At 43.8% G+C, this 21,122-nt stretch overlaps 1 protein-coding gene across 2 annotated transcripts; it reads right to left on the bottom strand.

Moving 5' to 3' along the window:
• Positions 1 to 1,375: 1,375 nt before the first annotated feature.
• Positions 1,376 to 20,413, bottom strand: HEATR3 (HEAT repeat containing 3). 2 transcript variants are annotated; one of them, XM_083628289.1, is made up of 15 exons: positions 20,260 to 20,413; positions 17,180 to 17,352; positions 15,835 to 15,922; positions 15,145 to 15,257; positions 14,483 to 14,592; positions 12,273 to 12,413; positions 11,370 to 11,650; positions 9,854 to 9,944; positions 9,516 to 9,667; positions 8,263 to 8,345; positions 6,984 to 7,120; positions 5,750 to 5,838; positions 5,283 to 5,426; positions 5,001 to 5,177; positions 1,376 to 2,248 (listed from the first exon to the last, which is right to left on the bottom strand). In XM_083628289.1, exons 2-15 carry the CDS (start codon positions 17,329 to 17,331, stop codon positions 2,135 to 2,137), a joined length of 1,872 nt encoding a protein of 623 aa, XP_083484415.1. In that variant the 5' UTR covers positions 17,332 to 17,352; positions 20,260 to 20,413; the 3' UTR covers positions 1,376 to 2,134. The 2 variants fall into 2 exon arrangements, with proteins under 2 accessions (XP_083484415.1, XP_083484414.1); XM_083628288.1 differs by lacking the exon at positions 20,260 to 20,413 and adding an exon at positions 18,663 to 18,995.
• Between the last annotated feature and the right edge of the window lie 709 nt (positions 20,414 to 21,122).

Genomic DNA, 21,122 nt, shown 5'->3' with positions numbered 1-21,122 from the left:
TAATGTCCAAAATTTGGGGGTGTCTTATACATGGGGGCCATCTCCCCCCATTTTCTTAAATCGGAGTCCCCAAAAATAGGGGTTGTCTTATACATGGGGGCATCTTATAGACGGAAAAATACGGTATATAACAGTTTCAAGGTGATATGACAACAGTCTATGCTACAAATGGTAAAAGAATAATATGCTGAAGATTCTTCTGCTGTGTTGCTCAGGAAGCCTTCTGCAAGTTGACACCTTAGAAGACCTGTGTGTACAATCCTTTGCTGTATGGAGGGTGCAGTGCAGAGGATCCAGGTGAGTGATACACCAGGGCATGGCCACTCGAAACCTCAATTCACCTGACCACATGTGGCATCCTGCTTGCAGACATCCCCATGGAACCTGGTTGGACATTGTAGGAACAGGATTCTGGAGCAGATGGGCCTTTGGTCTGACCCAGCAGGGCTCTTCGGATGTTCACACATGCATGCTGCACACCTGTCAGGAGCCAGCAGAACTGCGTCACAGAATGAGACCTGTGCTAGTTGATGCCTTGGTAGAAGAGGCAGCTTTAAAGCTGGACACCCTGTGAGCTGGGTAAGGCAGGAAGAATGCCAGCACAGCATATTCTCTTTCCTGGAGCTTCCATGCCCTCCCGTCCACAAACGGAGGCCAGAATTATACTCCAGCTAATATATTGTTGTATGAGCTTCTGAAGGAAATACCCTTTTTCATCTGATGCTGCTGGAAGTAGTCACTTGCCTACGAAAGCCGACATTCTACATACACATATTTATGGTAACAAAAGGTGCCGCACGACTCTATTGCTCAACATGGCTAACCTGCTGCTTTCTGTTAATGCCTGCTTTCAATCCACTTAATCGACTCGAAGGAAATCTCGAGCTGGTTTTGCGCTATCTATATTTTCCCAACTGTTCAGCAAACACATTTCAAGGTGACAGGTGTGGGTGACTTTGCAGAGTGACAACAGTCACACCTGTTGTAGCTGCTCAACAGTAGCAGTCGATAGCAATCTATCATTTATATAGCCCAGGCTGGAAAAATCCCAAGCAAGGCGCTGCCTAGAAAAGGAGATGCTGGAAATATTTTTCCAACCTTGCGTACAGCTGGCACCTATAGGATCAAAACTGGTACTTAGGGAGGGCTCCCTCACCTGCTAGTCTGAGCCTGATACATATGGCAAAGAGTATATTACAGGTTGAAAGAATCTTGGTATGTTTTTGCAGTGCAGTTAGCTAATATGTAGTTGGCACAAAGCCACCCCTAGGATAAAGCCACTTGGGTCTAATCCACAAGAATATTAAGTGTATTAAAGTAGATCAACTTAAAAGCAAATATTGGTTTTTCAGGGAATTATACCCTCAGAGCAGTCTATAAAAGCATACCTTTTTAATAGTCTTCCAACATAAATTAAATTCACATTTCCTTTGCAGAACAATGCTTTTGTACATGGAAGGCATGTATATTTCCACACAATGAAAATAAAATCCAGAGATTTCAAGCCAGTACCAATGTAATAGTCTAGATTTTTTAACCATGGTTAAGAGAGTGGGAGTACTCCACAGGCTTGCGCATGCTCCCTCACTTCCCTTTTAATGTCTGCACCAATGTTAACATTAACCATGATTATATCAAATCAGAGCTGGCAGCCATGGTTAGAAGTTGGTGTGCAAACTCCGGTTTGAGCTAACCATGGCCCAACACTACCCTCCAATTATCTCTGAAAAGTGGGGCAGGGAGGAATGCCATGTGATGAAATAGGGAGTGGAAGGAAAGCAAGATCTTCCCAATCTTCTAATGATGGCTGGAAGACTAGGAATATTACATTAGGCCTTCAGCAGAGCTTACTCCTAAAATCTGATGCTGGTTCTTGAGAAACTGATGGGTGACATATACTTTTTTCCAGTATTTAAGGGCACATTCTGGCTACTGTCAACACTGAATCAAAATCAAATGATGCAGCACTTACGGATGCTGAATCCAGTTTTAACAGCTCCATAACTCCACAATTTCTTAACTCTCCTCCTGCCACCAATCACTGCAAGGTGCTATAGAAAAATCCGAAGCTAAAGTATTTAACAAACAATAATAAAAATATAGCTTTACAGTCTTTTTTTCTATTCAAAAATTATTATTTTCTCTCCAATTTCTCTTGATAGGCAATGAATCTTCTTAAGTTCAGTTTCACATTGTCAAGCACACATAATTGATCTGAGCTGTACTGTCCTTTCCCTTCTTTCCGCATCTGCAATTCAAAAGGGGGAAAAAAGACAGATGTATTATGCTGAAATTCTACAAGAGAGGAATCCTAAACCATCCAAAAACAAGCAAGCAAGCAAACAAACAAACAAAAACCCACAGTCCTCCTCTGCAAAAGGAGATGCTGTATGCAGTCCTTTCAAAACTAGGGCATTGATGTCTCTTGCCCAAGGTAACAAGTTGGAGTGGATGGCAAGAATAACTAAATTATCTTCACTCACTCAGATATCATAGTAGTTTAAGGGTCACAAGCTTAAAATGGGCAGTGCTCCACCAACAGGGATTTAGTTATTTATTAAAAATATTTCTATTCCGCTATTCATAAAAAATTGGAGCAGTTTACAACAATTATACATAGAACCATACAGTAAAAAGTTAAAAATCAGAAAAAAAGCTATTATGGAAAGATGTATTCTCAATTGCCTATATAAATCCGACAGAACAGAAATGTTTCCAGCAGGCATTTAGAAGTCGGAAGAGAAGGTGTCTGCTGAATCTCTAGTGACAAAGTGTTCCACAGGACTGGGCTGAGGACACTAAAGCAGAGCTTTCCAAACTTTCCACGTTGGTGATACACTTTTTAGACGTGTATCATTTCACAACGCAGTAATTCGGTTTTATTAGCAAACCAGAGGTTAAATCAACCCTTTTCTAGCCCCGGGAGGAGCACAGGGAGCATTTGTGTGACGCGCCAACACACTAACATGTCGCGACACACAATTTAGTAAGCTCTGCACTAAAGGCTTGGTTTCTTGTTACGGTCAAATGAGCCTCACCAACACAGGGAATGTCCAACAGTGCTCCCTGCAGATGATCTCAGTGATCAAGGTGGGCTATAAAACCATGGAATAAATAATAATCATAATCCTGGTGAGCACTCCCTCCCTCTGATAATTCAACACTTTAGGTGGTATCCAATGCTAGTCCTACTCAGCGGAGACCTACTGAAGTTAACACACATGATTTACTTTCATTAGTTGAAGTTGGTCTAATCTCAGTACCTCTTAGGGGGCTACAACCCAAGCGGCAGACTCACACATGTACAATGCTCAAATATCAGGACCAGCTCCAGGTTTGAGGGGGCCCATAGTAGAAGGCCCTCTGTTGGGTCCCCTCCTAATCAATGGAGCTCTTCTGTGTAGGTGAGTCTTAGTGGAATCATCTGATGTCATTAGCAACAGACAGCACTGGGCAGCTGAAAGTCGCCTTTTAAAATTTTCCCATAATGCCCTAGTGTAGGCATTATGGGAAATTAAAACGACAGCTTTTAAACCAAGCTGGTCACTGCTGATTACAGTAGCTGATTGTGGGTGGGTTTTTGTTTCTGTTTCAAGAAGGGCTCAGGACAGGCACCAGAGTTGCGCCTACAGGGATGCTGAGGCCTCAACAGCTGTCGTGTGCTGATCCTAGGGCTTGCTTGCTACTTTTGTCATGGATAACTTGCAACCAAGGCCACAACCACACCATCCATTCAAAAGCCACTCTTATACCACTTTAAACAGTCATGGTTTCCCTCAAAGAACCCTGGGAACTGTAGTTTGTTCAAGGTCTCCTAGCAACTCTCCATACTCTTAAACAAGTTACAGTTTCCAGGAATCTTTGTGGGGGCTGATGGTTTGCTGCTTTGAATAGATGGTTTAGATGTGAACTGAATGTGTGAACTCCCACCACTGATTAGGCCGGTGTCGATTGATAGGAAAGGTCTGGAAGTGCTGGCTGATGTGTGCTAGCTCATTCACACATGCGCAAGTCTTTACTTGACCTTAAGAACATAAGAACCACCTGCTGGATCAGGCCAATGGCTCATCTGGTCCAGAGTTCTGTTCTCACAATGGCCACCCAGATGCCTAAGGATAACTTGCCAGCAGGACCCGAGCACAAGAATACTTTCCCCTCCTGTTGCTCCCAGCAACTAGTATTCAGAAGCGACTCTCCCCGCCTCAGTAATGAACACATAGGTGCGCACTCAACCCCTTAGTCCTTTCTCCTCCTTGGAGAACCTACACTAGTACACTTTGACTCGGCAAACTAGGAAATGACTAAGCAGCATCTGTCTCCCAGGCTGGCAGACAAGCTCCTTCCTTGTGTTCCAGAGCAACATGTTCTCTGGGGCTGGCAGGTACAGCACTGCAATTATTTCTCAGACGATGCCTTTGCATTAACCCCTCAAAACCTAAAATTCAATCCTCACAAAAAGCCAAATTCTCCGAGATTCCAAACAGCTAGCACTGGCCTGACCTAATAAAAACCACCTGGTCATCTTTAATAACCTCTGTTCAGCTGTGAAAGAAGCACACACTGATTATCTGAGCAAAACTAGGCAAGTTTGTCTTAAGAGCAACATGACACTGAAGAAGGACAGACCCGAAGAACGGCTCTCATGAGATGCCGACAAGGAGCTGGGTCAGGTCTATGACGACAGACGGGGCTCAACAAAAAGAGAAGGGGGGAAACCAAACACCTTCCTTTCTCACCGCTAGCATTCTAACACTTCTATCCCCTTCACAACATTGACTTGCCTCCATCTTTGGAGAGATATTATTGAACCAATGAAGACTAGAAACTTGCTCTCTCCTTTTTTCCCCTCAACAAGGATTTTTTTTTTTTTAGGTATTCAACATGAATCTTGGATGCAACTGCCGTAAAGACAAGTTTTCCCAACTGGTGGCATTAGTGAAGTCACAAACCCTATTAGTGTTTCAAGTACTTCCCTCTCACAGTGAATAAAACAGGCTTACCCGCGATTTGAAAACTGGCTGGAATTCCTTAAGTGCATATAACAACTTTATTTGCTCTCCTGCCTTTTCGGCTTCTTTACCGTCAGCGAACACATCAAAGAGGGCATCCAGAGCTTCCCCCACCACCACAAGGGAAGGATCCTTCGTTGCAACGTCAAGGAGGAATTTCCCAATCATCTGAAATGACACAGAAACAGGTACCCCAAAAATCACTACAGATCTTACAAGCAGTAATGTCATTGCCAGAAGTGAGAGATAGGTATTTCCATACAGAAGTTTTACCTTTAGTGTTTCTGCTGTGTCTTCCACCTTGGCCAGCACACTGCCAGCAATTCCTAGAATGCTAACCACGTTTACGCGGACACTAACATTGGTATTCTGAATACCGGCTTCGCACAAAGTCATCAGCTGCTCAGGAGACATGCTCTGTTTAAAAGAATAAAAATTGGGACTGGTGAGGGGAAGAGATAAAACACTCAGCATCCAAGTTGTTTAAAAGCAAATGTCAAAGAACATTTTTTAATTCAAGTGTTTAAGGGATCAAACATATAAAAGTGGAGGGCTAGCACCTCAAGCTACTTACAAACAGGTTGCACAGAAGCAATGGATATAGACAAAAAAAGCACTCTGTACATGTTTGGAGACACTGGCTGCATGTTAGAACAGCCTTTCCATACTTCTCCTTCACCCAGTTTTCTCAGTTCATCCCCCTTCTGGCACCTCCACCCCTGGGAAAAAAGCAGTCTCACCTGAGATATATTATTAGACGCCAACGTTTGCAAAAGGGCTCGCAAGGCGCTGGTTACAGCTTCCAGGAACTCCATTTCCTTTGAAAATTCTGCACAAAAGGAAAAAATCCCAATGAAGTTGTTCAGGGCTTGAAACCCAAGAAGTTACACACACTTACATGGAGGCAAATTTCATTGAGATAAACACATATGGTATCTGGGGAAATGTTGGTGATTCTCAACACTCTTTAATTATTTTGAGTAGCGCCCCACATTACAGAGGTTCAGCATTTGTCTACACACTTTTGCCATCCCCACCTCATCGCAATCTCGTCCCCAAATTACCCACCAGCTCTAGGCAAAAGCTCTTGGCAAAAGGACAACCATTTGCCAAGGTCTTCAAGAAACTATGCCTAATCAACATTGGCTATAGTTATCAATGACTCATTGATAAAAGACTTTCAGCTGGGTTTGTGGTGCTCTAAGGCAGCCAGCTAGTTTTTTAAGTTTACGCTCCACAAGTTTAAATAAGGAGGTTTTGTTGTTGTTGTTGTTGTTTAGTCATGTCCGACTCTTCGTGACCCCATGGACCAGAAAACGCCAGGCACAGGAGGCTTAGAACACCTCAAATATGGGTGTTGATGGAGAACGTCAGTAAGAGAGATTCCCACTGTGGGAAACAAGAGTTGGGCCTTTGGACTTCTCCTGTAGGGGTCTTCTTCTGTTCTGTTGTCCCCAGGCTGCGTAACTCCCTGCCCCAGGACATCTGTGTGGCTTCCTCCTTGATAGTGTCCAGACTTCAACAGGACTCTGATCTGGCTGCCATCCAGTATGTCCTCGCTCTCGGTTTTCCTCCAGAATTGTTTGCCTACTGTGTTATGCTGTTTTTAGGGTGTGTGTCTATGATTCTTAATTGTACTTTTCTTGCTTCTTTCACTTCTCATATTCATTTTATTGTATGGCCATTTGAATTCCAGTTTTAAGTGTTCTTCACAGATACATCACGGACTGCTAGAATGAAGCTTCACAGACCACAGTTTGAGAAACCCTGCTGTAAATAAATTTAAAAAAAAACCATACTGCCCACGTGTAAACCAGCATGATGTACGGAAATACAATAAAAGTGGGATGCTGGTAGCAACTGTGAACAGCAGTGGGATGTGGGGTGGGGGAAGGAGAAGCAAAAGGAGAGAAATATGAAGGGAAAGGGCAGAGATTTGCTGAGGTAGCCATGACCGTAGCACATGAAACACACCTGGCTGAGAAAATATTAACTGGGACAGGTGCTGGGAGAGTGACTGAAGGACTGAAGCACCCCCAAGACATTCCACATCAGACACCAACAAAATGCTGTGGAGACAGGTCAGGGCTCTATACTGGACCATGTTCAACCTGTAAGAAAATGGAACATTCAGCACAGCCCCTAATCAAGAGCCATAAAGCAGAGAAGAGGAACACCAACAGTACAACCCCCAATCAAAAGAATGGATCTTCCAACCCCCATTTTCCTAGGGGTCATACGGCTATGTGCTCCATCATGGATTGCCAGCCTTTTTGAGCCAGTGGAATTTTGTGGGTGTTAGCCACAAAATGGTTCCTGTGGAGATATGGGAAACGACAAAATGGTTGCCGGGGGGAGCCATGTTCTAACACAAAATGGCTGCCATTGAGGTATGGCATAATGGCTGCCACATCTAAAATGGAAGAAAAAGAGAGAGACATGCCTGTCCCTTCAGGGACAATGCTGTACTCAATCACAGGGGGCTCTGGGAACCCCTCCTCTATTCAGAACAGACGGGAGAAAGGGTGTCCAACCCCAGCCTCCACTGAAATGTGGGCATGCTTAAAGGGATGTGTTTAAAGTAGGAAAGGGTGAGACAGTGCAAATAAGAAATGAACAACAGAGCAGCCCCTTATATATTGCCAATGTCCTGCATTCTGTGCAGTGGAACCAAGCCTGTGGAACTCCATCCCAATTGAGATTATACAGGCACCTTTCTTGCTGAACTTTGTTGCTAAACTTTCTTGCTGAACATAACTATGACTTTCTTGTTCCAGCAGGCATGCTAAAGTAGTGCTTAGTTTTGTGATAAATTTTCGTTGTCCCCTTTTTGTGGATTGTTTTTATGTACCCTACATAGAAAACTGAATAATTAAGTCATACATAAATGCTTTTTATAAATTTCAAGAATCTCCCCCCACCCAAAAAAAACCTCCTCAAGTGTTTTCAAAGGGTTGGGGGGGGGAAGGAAAAAATAACTGAAGTGCAGCAATACAGGTCACTGAAATAGACTGTTTATATATATATATAAGTGACGACCATGAAATAGGCAAGTGCTCAGATGTTCAAGTGACAGTTCTTAAATAACAAAAGTGCTCTTGTCTTAATGGAAAAGAAAAAAGCCCCGTCTAGTCCCAGTTCTTTTTTTCAATAGCAGTGAGCCTGGATCCCATTGGAAACCCCACAAATGAGGAGACACATTGCTTTCCTAATAATATGACTGGAAACATAACAAAAGTGAATTAATTCCTACTTTTTAATAAGTGGCTTCCAAGCTGGACTGCGCATGCAGACTTCAACAGCAACACTGTTGGGAAACCCAGTTTTTTCAAGTATCTAGGAAAAGAAAAAAGCTGTTATGCTTCACCACCACCAAGTACAAAATTCAAATTCCTAAGAACACCAGCTTTCCTTAAAAAACAAAATATGTTTCCAGTCCTTATGGCTGCAAAGAAGTGCAAGGGTAACAGTTTTAATGGCAGGATAAATTATGCAAAATATGCAATTTTCTTGCTTTGCAAAATTTGCAATTCATACAGGTTGTGGAATTGAGCATTTCTTGCTTTGACGCAGAATTTCAGTGCTTTACTGCACAAAGCCTTGATAATCTTCACAACAGTTATGTTAGCATCCTTGACTTCAGGAAGGAACATTCAGGATAGGTAAAAGAAAGTTCTTTTTTGCACAGCACATAGTTAAACAACGGAATACCTGCAGGAAGCAGTAATGGCCACCAATTTTGATAGCTCTAAAAGGCAAATTCATGGAGGAAAAGGCTATGCTCTGCCTCTACAGATGGAAGCAGTAATGCTTCTGAACACCAGTTGCTGGAAACCACCAGAGGAGAGAGTGCTGTTGTGCTCATATCCTGTTTGTAGGTTTCCCATAGGTATCTGGTTGGCCACTGTGTGAACAAGATGATGGACTACAATCATATAATTGTAGTTGGAAGGTACCCCAACTGTCATCTAGTCCAACCCCCCGCATTGCAGGAATCAAAACTAAAGAATGCCTGACAGATGACCAGCCAACCTCTGCTTAAAAACCTCCAGTGAAAAGTACACGAATGAAGGTGAGTTTTACCACCAGAAAGTTCTTCCTCATGTTTAGTCAGAATCTCCTTCCTTGTAATTCAAATTCTTTGGTCTGGGCATTACTCTCTGGAACAGCAGAAAACCTCCAATCTAGGATACTTCCTTGCCTCCAGTGAAGGATACTTCCTTGCATTTCCCCTCCAACAGCCAGCCAATATTTTGCAGCCACCGTTGGGTTTTCTTTTTCTGGAGGCGGGAAGTCCCACCCCAAAAGGGATTTTGTCTTCCTAATACCTACTTTACCAAAAGATACACAGGTAGACTTCTTTCTATGAAAAGTGAACCACAACTCCACATCCCAGTTTCACAAAAGCACTTTTCCAGAAATGCAATTCCACAGAACTTAACTGGTCACGTGATCATCTGGACCCTGGCACACAGGTGGGGTGGGGAGGGAAGAGGAGGACTCTACCTTCTTGGGAACAAGGTGGTTCCGAAGTGCTGTGTGCAGCTCAGCCGAAAGGCACAGGGGTGACAGAAGCTTCCCACCTTCGTTGTAGTTGTCCATAAAGGCATCGCTTTCATCGCTACTGGATAACTCTTCCCATTCGTCATCGGAGGGGTCTGAAAACATGCAGTTCTGGCATTAAAAAAAATCTCAACGGGATCATTTGTTCAAAGTGGCATGGTACTGCTTTAAATGTATAGTGCAGACAGGGCCAGAGAGAGAGGGTTTTTGTTGGGTTTTTTTTACAAGAGGAAGGAAACAGAAGCCCAGATACCACCTGAGCAAAAGGGCAACAGAAATACCTTCATTGCAGCACATGTTAACAATGATTTCCAGGGCTGTCTGCTGAGCTAAGAGTAAAGCTGCCACCTGCTTCACCTCCTGCTTACTGCCCTACAAAGCAAATAACACAATAAATATTTGATATACCAGGTCATGCTATTTGTCCATTTGTTTTATTTATTTAAAGGCATTTCTAAACAACTTTCTGTAAAAAAATTAATAAATCTCTACATGGTGTACGCTGTGTACAGTATAAAAACAATATCCATTAGCACAAAAATGCCACCTAAAACCAATAAAATTAGCATAAAAACAAATAAAACAGCCTGATTCAGAGGTAACGGAGAAATAAGAGCCTCAAATCGCCAGATGGTTGCTTCTAGTGGCTTTGTGTATGTGTATATAAATAACAGCATGTGTATGTGCATATAAATAACAGCATTCAGCATTCAGGATAGAATAATGCCCTGCAGGACTCCACAGTACGACTGCCATGGGGTAGACACATAATTCCCTCAATGCGAGGCCACACCACACATTTAAAGTGTCATGATACCACTTTAAACAGTCATGGCTTCCCTTCAAAGAATTCTGGGAGCTGTAGTTTAATGGGACCCATCCCATTTCCACCCCAGTTCTACAATTCCCAGAGTTCCCTGTGAAGAGGGACTGACTGTTAAACAACTCGCGAATTGCAGCTCTTTAAAGGGAGTAGAGGCCACCCAACAATTCTCAATACTCGTACCAAACTACATCTTCCATAATTATTTGGAGGAAGCCATGACTGTTTAAAGTGGTATCATGGCACTTTAAATGTATGGTGTGAATGTGGCCCTAATCTTAGAACCTGGACCCATAGGAAGGAGCGATGCCAGTGCAACACAGTGCCACCAACTCATATGTCACAGAGACAGTGGCCCTATCTGGCACTGGGTTACCTACCTCCAAGCATAGCCAACATGGGGCCTACCAGATGCAGTTGGATTACAACTCCCATCAGCCCCAGGCAGTATGGCCGATTTACTTATTTATTTTATGTGCTCCTTCATATTTCAATAGAAATCCTTAAGCAGTTTACAAATTCTACCCCCCCAAAAAAGAATCAATATAAGAAACACAATACAAATCCCACATTCAGCAGCAAACTGTACTACCAATCACCATCATCTTACATTTTAGGTGATGTGAATAAATAAACCTTTCAACAATGAACGCAAAGAACTACCAGAAAAGCAAACTGTGTACAAATGATACATAAAAATGCTATATAATTACAATTTACAAATTTCAGAAATATTACCCACAAAGCATGTAATATTACCCAAAAAAAAGCACTTAATAGAATCACCAAATTGGCAGAGGTTGATGATGCTTTAAAAAATTTTTTACCACCCTTCACCCTACACTCAGTTCCTTTAGAAAAGTGAAACACCCCTACCCCCAAAATCATGTAAACAGTACTGGTTTTGTATGTGTTTTTTTCCATCAGAGAAAGTCTGGCTTGCAACATCTAGGGCTAAGATCAGCCACACTTACCGGAAGTAGATCTGAAATGTCACTTTCTTGTTTGGTGGCTCCTTTAGGAGTTTCTTCCATCTCCTCATCATTATTAAGTATTGAGATGTCCCCATCGCCCAGATTTCCCTCAGCCTCTGGTTCAGCTGAGCTTTTCAACCTTTCCACTTCCGCCTCCTTCATCTGAATAATCATCTCACCAGCATCAATGGCTAAGCACTCTGAGAAAATCTTCAGGATGGCATTCATGGTGCTTGCCTGGCTACCAGATGGCAGGGTGTTCCTTATATTCCAAGTGACACCTTAAACAAGAAAGAGATTAACATAGATAGAAGCCATAAACCCTGGTTATAGTATCTGCGGAGCAAATAAAGTGCAAGTGCTCCTCCATGAAAAACAACTCCTTGCATATAGAAAATCACCCAGGAGAAGAGTTTTAGGCTAGCTATCTCCCTGACATTCTAATTTTCTTAATGCGGGGAGTTCCCACATTGGAGAATATCCAAAACACTTGCAATTTCCCACCTGCCAGAAGGCACTCAAGTCCACGAACAGCTGCTATCACATCATTCTGATGAATATGCAGATCAGGAAAGATAAAGATGAGGTACAAATATTGTATCTACCCTTAGGTGAACTGGAACCCAAATCCTTGAAAGTGCCTCCACCCGTACCTTATGACCTGAAATCTGGGATGAGAGGCCCTGCTTGTGATCACATTGGTAGGAATGGCTCCAAGACAGGGCCTTTTTTGTGGTGGGACCCCAGCTATGGAACTCCCAGGGAAAATCAGGCAGTCCTCCTCTTTAATGGCATTCAGGAGAAGGGAGAGCAGATGTGACTATCATGAAGGGACCCTGCACTTCTGAATTTCCCATTACGCTACTGCCACAACACAGTACTCATTACCCAGTTGAAACCTACCTGCCACCAGAGTCCGTAAAAGAATGTCCTCCATGCCTTTCTCTGATGATAATAAGATCATTTCCAGAACTTGGTGTGCAGAAGAATCAAAGGACGACAGCAGGTCTGGATTATCTTCTGTCACAGCCTGTAAACATGATGCTGTGGAGATAGAAGAAAGCATTTAAACTGAGACTGCAATTCCAAGATGTCACTCATTAAAACACATCTGTCAAGATAACCTTACCCATATATGCCCACTCAACCAATTCAATCTGTGGAGCTGTCACTTTTACAAGTGCCATACAGCATTCTTTCTGCAAAGAAGTCTGTAAAGAAATTGATCCTTCAGTGAGGCAGCAGCTACACTCCCTGCCCAATGACATAAGGCAGCTGCGGGGGGCCACTAGGTGGCGCATCGGAAGATGGCTGACAATAACATCTCTCCGACCCACACGAGGTAATTTGGAGGCTATGATGGGGGTAATTAGCCTCCTTAACCCCCCAGGATTGTGGGGGGGACGGCCCTTGCCTGCTGTGCCCTATACCACCCCCGAATTTGTGGGGGTGGGGGCACTAGGCACAAAGCCCTCCTGTGGGATTTCGGCACTCCTTGACGCCGTCCCTGATTCGCGCTTCTAGTTGCAAGCATCTTCAAAAGAAACAATTTGGACGAGATAAATTGCACATGCTTCAAGGAAAAAGGGGAGTAAAGACTGCTGACAAAAGAGATCTCTGATAACAAGACAAGAATAAAATATGAGAAGATACGTCAAGATACGGTATGACTTGAGGGGGGAGGGGAAAAAAACAACAACCTGCCCTTCATTATGTGATTTAACAAGAATCCCCTCCCCAAATGAGTCAGGAACTAAGGACTTAAGCTGTGGATTTAAGGCTGTGTGGAGATAAACTTTCGAACCAAAGCAATGTTTCAAGACGAAGCTGGAAAGCTAAGAGTTTTGGAATGACGCAGTTAAAAATGCCGTCGCCATTTTGGGAGGCATTGTTGGAGCTCTTGGGTCTGGGAGGAGAAAGAGAGAAATAGAGTTGTTTACATACGTCTCGGTGGGACTCAAGAGCGAAAAATGCCAAATTTATGATGGAAAGAGCGATGTTATCTACGAAGGAGATATATGGAAACCATCTGGACTTAGTGGAGGAATGGGAAATCCACACAGGATTATTATTTTGCTTATCAGCTTAAGGTGACTAACAGAAGAGATCGTAAAGGAAAAATAGAAATTATATGAACAAGATATGATGTGGAAACACCAAGATAACACTGAATAGAATTATGAATTTTGTTTGGACTGATTGGGACTGATTTGGACATTAACGCAGTAATAAGAAGATGATCTGAATCCCCCTTTGGATCTTGAAGTATGGGTTCCCCCAACAAAATTTAAAAATTTGGCTTTGTAATTTGGAATCTATGAGATGTGATTTAATTTGATGTGATTGGCCAGTTAATAAAAATTATTTTAAAAAAAAAATGACATAAGGCAGCTGCTTTCTCTGTACTGTTTCTGGAGCATCCTAAAATATTTTGTTTGTTTGTTTGTCTGTTTAGGTAAGACTTACATGTATTTTAATATACCATATTATTTCATAATGTATATTTTAAAGCTGTTGATTTTATTTATATTGGGGGGAATTAGCTTAACTTGTTTTTGCCTTTCGAGTTCCATCAGTAATTTTAATAGTTGTATTTTATATTTCATGTCTACTGCTTAAAGGTTTGTAACAATTAAGCAGTATACAAATGCTGCTAAAGAAGAAATAAAACAGTATGAGTTTCTTCAGCTGCAACAGGTTTCTGCCAACCACAGCTCTACCTGTGGAACTGGAATTCAATACAGTGGTACCTTGGGTTAAGAACTTAATTCGTTCTGGAGGTCCGTTCTTAACCTCAAACTGTTCTTAACCTGAGGTACCACTTTAGCTAATGGGGCCTCCCGCTGCCGCTGTGCCGCCGGTGTGCGATTTCTGTTCTCATCCTGAGGTAAAGTTCTTAACCCGAGGTACTACTTCTGGGTTAGCAGAGTCTGTAATCCGAAGTGTTTGTAACCCGAGGTACCACTGTACCAGCTTGCTGAGAGGCTCTGGAGGATGTGTTTGCCCAGAAACCCCAGAACCAGTGGACCTGAGAGAGTTTCATATCTGCAAGAGACACCTGACAGAGGCTCTCTGCGGCTGAAAACCTCCCATAAACATGTCCCTTTACTCACCCACTGCGATAGCCAAGTCCACGTTTTTGCGAAATCTCTTCAGATACTGGAGCACAACATCCAAGCAACCTTGTTTGTTGAATATAGAGACCGCTGTACTGTTACATTCACTAACAAAGACACAAAAGGATCTTTAGCAAACCAGCTTGGCAAGCACATTGAAAACTTAATTTTAAAAAATATATATGTTTCTTTGATCCTGGAACAAAGAAAGCAATGTAAGGCTAAACCACATTTTAGCATTGCAAGGAAATACCAGTGTGTACACTCCCTCTTCACCTCATGACCTCTTTTAAAGCCATGTAGGTAGGTGGCCATCACTGCTTCCTGAGGGAGTTCCATAGCTCAACCACCATGCGCAGTCTGCCCCCCACCAACCAACCTTCCACCTGCCTTCTTATTTACAAAGAGTGCAGGGGAAGGCCATGCCTGACAGTTTCTCCTTGGTCTTGGCGTTGCGCCTTTGTAGTACTCAGCAGGGGACAAGGATGGATACAAAACTAGAATTAGCTGCCTCTGCCTCTCACTGGTTCTGGCTCTAGCTACTGTGGGTCTCCTTGCTTTCCACCACACCAATCTCAGTGAGCAGCAGCCACCATGGCCAGTGGGGCCGTCAGAATTGGACCCAGCTCCGACACCAAGTATTTCAAGATGGCGCTCACCAGACATTCCAGAGGAGGTTTACAGCCTCGTTGGCAATATCTTCCATACAGTTCTTGTGTGTATCTTTGATTTCCTTCAGAGAGCCGTTGCTCTCCTCAAGTCCTGCTCGACACTGCATTGCAAGATGGGTTATGAAAAGCGGGGTGTAAAAGCAGAACAAATCAGAGCAAACACCTAGTGGCAAGAAGGCATTAGAGCCATGTTCACACCACACATTTAAAAGCACTATAGTACCACATTCCTGAGGTACCCTGGAAAATATAGCTCTGGGAGGGGAATAGGGGCCTCCTAACAACTCTCAGCACCCGTAACAAACTCCAGCTCCCAGAATCCTTTGGGGAAAGCCTTGACTGTTTAAAGTAGTATCATAGCACATAGTGTATATAATTTTAGAACCCATCCAATTTTTGTGATTTTAAGTTGTTTTAAACCAGGGGTCAGCAACCTAAGGCCCATGAGCTGGAAGAGGCCTGCGGAGGTAATTTGACCGGCCCCCGAGCCGCCCCCGAATTGAGTTGCCCACTCGCGCGCTGTGCTAAACCAGATGCTGGACTAGATGGGCACTGTTTGGTCAGTGCCGTATGAAAGCAGCCTAAGGCTGACTAGTGAGTTGATGGTGGAGGTAGGATTTGAAATGGGAGCTTCCTGGCTCACTGCTCAGTTCTTTCACCACCATGCTGGCTACATACCTCTTTCAACAAAGCTACAAGAGGAGTCATGATATCTTTAGTGACCATGTCGTCGCAGACGTCGAATCCTCCACAAGCACTGAGATTTCTGTAACACAGCCAAAAACTTTGGGTTCAGATTCTTGTTAAAATAAGTTATAACGGATTAAGGTTTATTATCATCATCATCATCATCTGTAGCAACAACAATACATAATCAGAAAAAAATCAACTAAAACAAGAACCAAAAGTTTTGAACAACAGATGTGTACATTGTCACTTGAGTGGTACAAAACATTTAGATATAAAATAGTATTCTAATAATTAAACTTCGGCAAACTATGCTGTTGCTGTTAGTCTCTTGGGCCTCTGCAAAGTAACAGAAAATCTGGTTCTTGCTATCAAGCAAGTGGGATCTGCAACAAAATACTGCAGTGTCAAATGTTTATTCAGGGTACCTGCCCCTCCATTACATCCCTGCCCCCCATATTGTCGGTGTTCTGTCCACACTGCACTCAGTCTCACTGGGTCATTTTGGGAAGTTTTTTCTGAGGTTCTCCCCCCCAAAAGTTTATTTTGCTCTTCTACAAAAACCTTGGGGTTCCTCCTACATTGCTTGCACCTCCCCGTTATCCATGAATGCTACTCTTTTAGTTATAGAGCTCGTAGCCTGTATATTTGAAACAGAATGATGATAAACAGGGGAAGATAAGGAACAAGATTGAATATAAAAGGGAAGCGAGATGGGGGAAGGATGGGCTTATGTGCTTGTCACTGGGTATGGAGACTATCTGCCTCAAAGCAACAACTGCTGTGATCTAGTACTCTATCTACCACAGGCTACAATGGTTTCTGTCCGGGGGACATATTGGTATAACCAGACCAATCAGAGAAAGCAATACTGAGCTAGATGGACCAACAGTCCGACTCCGTAGAAGGCAGTTTTCTATGTTCCTAAGGGGTGTGCTCTTTACACCGTGGAATTCGCCTATGAAATGTATCACCACTTAGATGGCTTTAAAAAAAAAAAGGATTATACAGATTCATCAACTGCTAATAGCCATCACTAAATGGAGTCTCGTCGTTCAGGGATAGTATATCTCAAAATACCATGTGCTGAGGACAACAGCAGGGAAAGGCTCATTATCTCCATTCCCTGATTTGGCCACCTTCTGTAGCATCTGGATGCCTCTATGGTGTGATTGAACAAGACATGGTCTTATGCATTTAAGTGGGGGGGAGGGAACAGCACACAAGATGCTCATGAATTCTCAGAGCCCACCACTCACATGCCCTCCTGAGCATGCTTCAAAACACTGCTTTCTTCATGGTCTGTTCTTCCAGCTTGCCACAAATTGTAACTCACCGAAGAGCTCCTGCCGCTGTCTCTCGAACTGCCAAACTCTGATCGAGCAGCATGGGACCCAAACACCGGACAACATCCCTCTGCAGAAAAGCCGGGATTGTTTGTTTCTGCTGCAAGAGTTTGGAGATGCTGGCACAGGCAAATTCTCGCATGTCAGCGCTGGGGTGTTGAAGCTAGAAAGAGGCACACAGAGGGAGGTTAGAACACCACAGGGTGGGAGACAGATTTTATTTATTTTCTATACTGCCCTTCATTCATGGTGCCCAGGGCAGTTTACAATATAAAAGCTCAAAAATACACACCATAGTGACAAACAAAAACAATAACCCCACACACAGAGCGTTTAAAAAGCCATGAATTATTTGATTAGCCAAAGGCCTGGGAGAAGAGAAATATTTTTGCCTGGTGCCTAAGGATATGGAAGGAAGGCACCAGGCGAGCCTCCCTGGGGAGAGCATTCCACAAATGGGGAGCCACAGCAGAAAAGGCCCGTTCTCATGTTGCTGCCCTCCAGACCTATCATGGAGGAGGCACATGAAGAAGGGCCTCAGATGAAGATCGCAGGGTCTGGGTCAGTTCATGAGAAGAGGTGGACATTGACGAATTGCAGCCCTGAGGCGTTCAAGGCTTCATAGGTCAAAATCAGCAATTTGAATCAGGTCTGGAAACTTATTGACAGCCTGTGCAGTCGGGCCAGGATTGGTGTTACATGTTCAAACCATCTTGCTCTGGTGAGCAACCTGGCTGTTGAATTCTACACCAGCCGAAGCATCTTTAGAGGCAGCTCTACCTATAATGCTTTGCAGTAATATAACCTCATGAGAAGAGAAGACTCCCTGAAAAAGACCCTGGTGCTGGGAAAGATTGAGGGAACAAGGAGAAGGGGACGAAAGAGGACGAGATGGTTGGACAGCCTAACATGAATTTGACCAAACTGTGGGAGGCAGTGGAAGACAGGAGTGCCTGGCCTGCTCTGGTCCATGGGGTCACAAAGAGTCAGACACAACTAAACAACAACAATAACATAACCTAGAGGTTACCGGAGCATAGACAACAGAATAAAGCACTTATTCTTTGTAGTAACAACAAGCACCCTAAGAAAAGGTAGGTGGAAGACCGATCTGTCTTGTTCCTCGTGGTTCGCAGTTGAACCCTGTATCTGCCTTTATGAAGAGCTTGCTCTCTTATAGGGCACGAGCAAGCGATCACATTTCAGCTTCACGCTCTTCATCAGAAGCTTCACTCGCTGATTTCTCGGGGGGGGGGGGGAGCAGGCCAGGTCAGTTGGCAACCTCCATTCAGGCTCCCTTGGAGCGCGCGCAGGAGCAGACCAGGTCGGGTCCTTCCTGGTAAGTTGGCAACCCGAGCTGAAACCCCTTGGCGGGCGATTATGCATGCAGGCGGTTTGCTTTCGCTCTCGGGCTCGGAGAGGGAAGGAGGCGGAATCCGGTTTCTCCCTCCTCCCTCCCCGCCCCGCTCTTACTTTTTCCAGCAACTCCGCGGCCGGGGATCCTGCTCCGGCCTCCCCGTCTTGCACGCTCAGGGTCCCCGCTGGAGAAAACGGCTCGTGGCGGAACCGCTTGGTCTTGCTTTTGCCCATGATCTTTGCAAACCCTGGACGCTTCCACGGCAAGGAAAGCGAGAGGAACCGGGGCGTGTTGGCCTGGCCTTCACCCCCACGTGTGCGGCTTCGGCGCAGGCGCCGCTGCTGCTGCTTCCCCGGGAAACGTCCGCCCCGGATGCGCTTGCACTGGGGGCCGGGCTGCAGCCAGAAGCAGCTGGGAGACGGAGGGAGAAGCATTTCAGCTAAAATAAGCTGGGAAAAGCCTTTTCCGCCAGCTCATCCAGCTGTGTGCTTAACTCCGCAGCACGCTGGTTGGAGTTGAGGGGGCTTGCTCCCAAGTAAGTACTGTACTGATTGCACGGACTTGCAAATAGATAGCACCAGCCGCTTCTACGTAATCATTTCAGGGGTGTTGGAATATTATGTCACACTTCAAGGTGGCTTTATTATTATTATTATTAATAATAATAATTGTTACTACTATTACTTAATTACTTTAATTAATTAATAATTAAGTTTGTATACTGTCCTTCGCCTGAAGATCGCAGGGCTGTTCACAACATAAAAACGAGAACACAAAATACATAACAAAAACCAAAGCAATAACCCTGAGCTTAATGCCTGGTTGAAGAGAAGCGTTTTCGCCTGGCGCCTTAATCACAGGATCCTAGAATGGCAAAGTTGGAAGGCACCCCAGGGCCCACCCTACCCCAGAGAGGTGCCTCCTCCCACTGCCCCACAAGGGCCTGGGAAGCACCCTCTGGTCAGCCCTAGAGGCACCATTCACTTGGGGAGCTGCTGTGCAAGCCTTTGCGAGGCAGAGATGTGAGAGGGCTTCAGAGATGTGAGGGAAGGAAAGAGGGACAGAGACCAGTGTTGCCAAACGGCACCCTTGACCATCATTCAAGGCACCGCGGGGTGCCCCAGCACATTGGTTGAAAACCACTGCCTTCTTATAATAATATAATAATAATTTATTATTTGTACCCCGTCCATCTGGCTGGGTCTCCCCAGCCACTCTGGGCGGCTTCCAACAAAGATTAAAAATACATTAAAATGTCACATATTAAAAACTTTAGACTCATACTGACTGTCCTAAGCAATGGAAAGAAAAAAGAGAGGTTTGTGAACAGCAGCCATGGTTTAGCTTTCAGCAGCTTGAAAATTTTTGCAACTTAGGAAAGCCAGACTGCAAAGTTTTTCAGAACGAAGCTGGTGGCAACATGAACCCAAATGCAGAACACTGCTGCATAGGCTTAAAACTGAATGAAAACATTCGCGTTATTAAGGTTTTAGAAGCCCGTGAAACAACGCGTGTTCCCCTCAAGCATATCTTACAGCACAGTGCTATGCACATTTCCTCGGAAGCAAGTTCACTGGGACTTACTCCTAGGAAATCGAGCCCAGGACTGAAGCATTAGTTTCTATTTATGCACTACGGCAAAGCGAACACTTAAATAATAAATGCAAGCTGCTCCCCACAGAAAATAATTAGAAAATGAAAGGTCTCTTATACCACATATTAGGTGATCCGCCAGTGTCAGTCTTTGAAAAATCGATGGAATTGTCAGGAAATTCCTTCGTTGCGCAGAAGGGGGAGAAATGATACCCCAAGTTCCCCAGTATATTTGTCTTGATGAGAATCTTTCCCACATATTCCCTGCTGTGAAGTTTCCTCTTCCATTGTCTTGGTTCAAAATGTAAGACTGCAGCAAAGGCTGGGGAAGACTGGCGGTTTCAGTTATCCAGAAGGGGAAGGGGAGTGTTCATTTGCATGCTTACGGAAAATTAGACATGCCCAGACTAGCCCCTGGGGTTGCATGGGCCTGATTCTGATGAAGATCATTATATCATAACAGCCGTAAAATTCAAATAAGAATAAACACTTTGTAAAGCTAATATTTTGGTACTAATACATCAAATGTGACATTCCCCCCCTCCCAAGATTTCAGAAGTTTATTTTATTTATTATTTCACAATACTTATGTGGTGTTTGATTGTAATAAAACCTCTATGAGGTTTGTGAAAGATAAAATCAAAACAGTAAAATTACCAACAAAAGACTATTAAAAACAGCTATTTAAAAACGTTCAAAAATCAACAGTAAGCATGAAAAGATTAAATGGATGTTAGCATTCTACATTTCTGGATAGGCTTGCATAAACAAAAATGTTTTAAGCAGGTGCCGAAGAGTACAGCGAAGGCTTCTGTCTGATGTCAACAGGCAGGGAGTTCCAAAGAGTAGGTGCTGATATCCTAAATGATTGATAGGGTCTCACCCATCAGCAATTGTGTTGCAGCATTCTACATTAAGTACCATTTCCAGATCAAGTACAAGGGAAGCCCCAATCAAATATTGAATATTTGTGTGTATCTGAA

This window comes from Podarcis filfolensis (assembly GCF_964270895.1).
Source record: "Podarcis filfolensis genome assembly, chromosome: 8".
Classification (NCBI taxonomy): domain Eukaryota; kingdom Metazoa; phylum Chordata; class Lepidosauria; order Squamata; family Lacertidae; genus Podarcis; species Podarcis filfolensis.
The sequence above is the reverse complement of the archived record's forward strand: the minus strand, read 5'-3'. Positions and strand labels throughout refer to the sequence as shown.

What these genes read in the sequence shown, in the direction of transcription:
- HEATR3 (XM_083628288.1), bottom strand. Translation starts at nt 18,980, where the DNA reads ATGCTTCTCCCTCCGTCTCCCAGCTGCTTCTGGCTGCAGCCCGGCCCC. An exon ending in CCGCGGAGTTGCTGGAAAAA is followed by an intron (nt 17,353 to 18,662) that starts GTAAGAGCGGGG and finishes GCCTCTTTCTAG; the next exon opens with CTTCAACACCCCAGCGCTGA. An exon ending in ACCACCTTGTTCCCAAGAAG is followed by an intron (nt 8,346 to 9,515) that starts GTAGAGTCCTCC and finishes TTCTTTTCCTAG; the next exon opens with ATACTTGAAAAAACTGGGTT.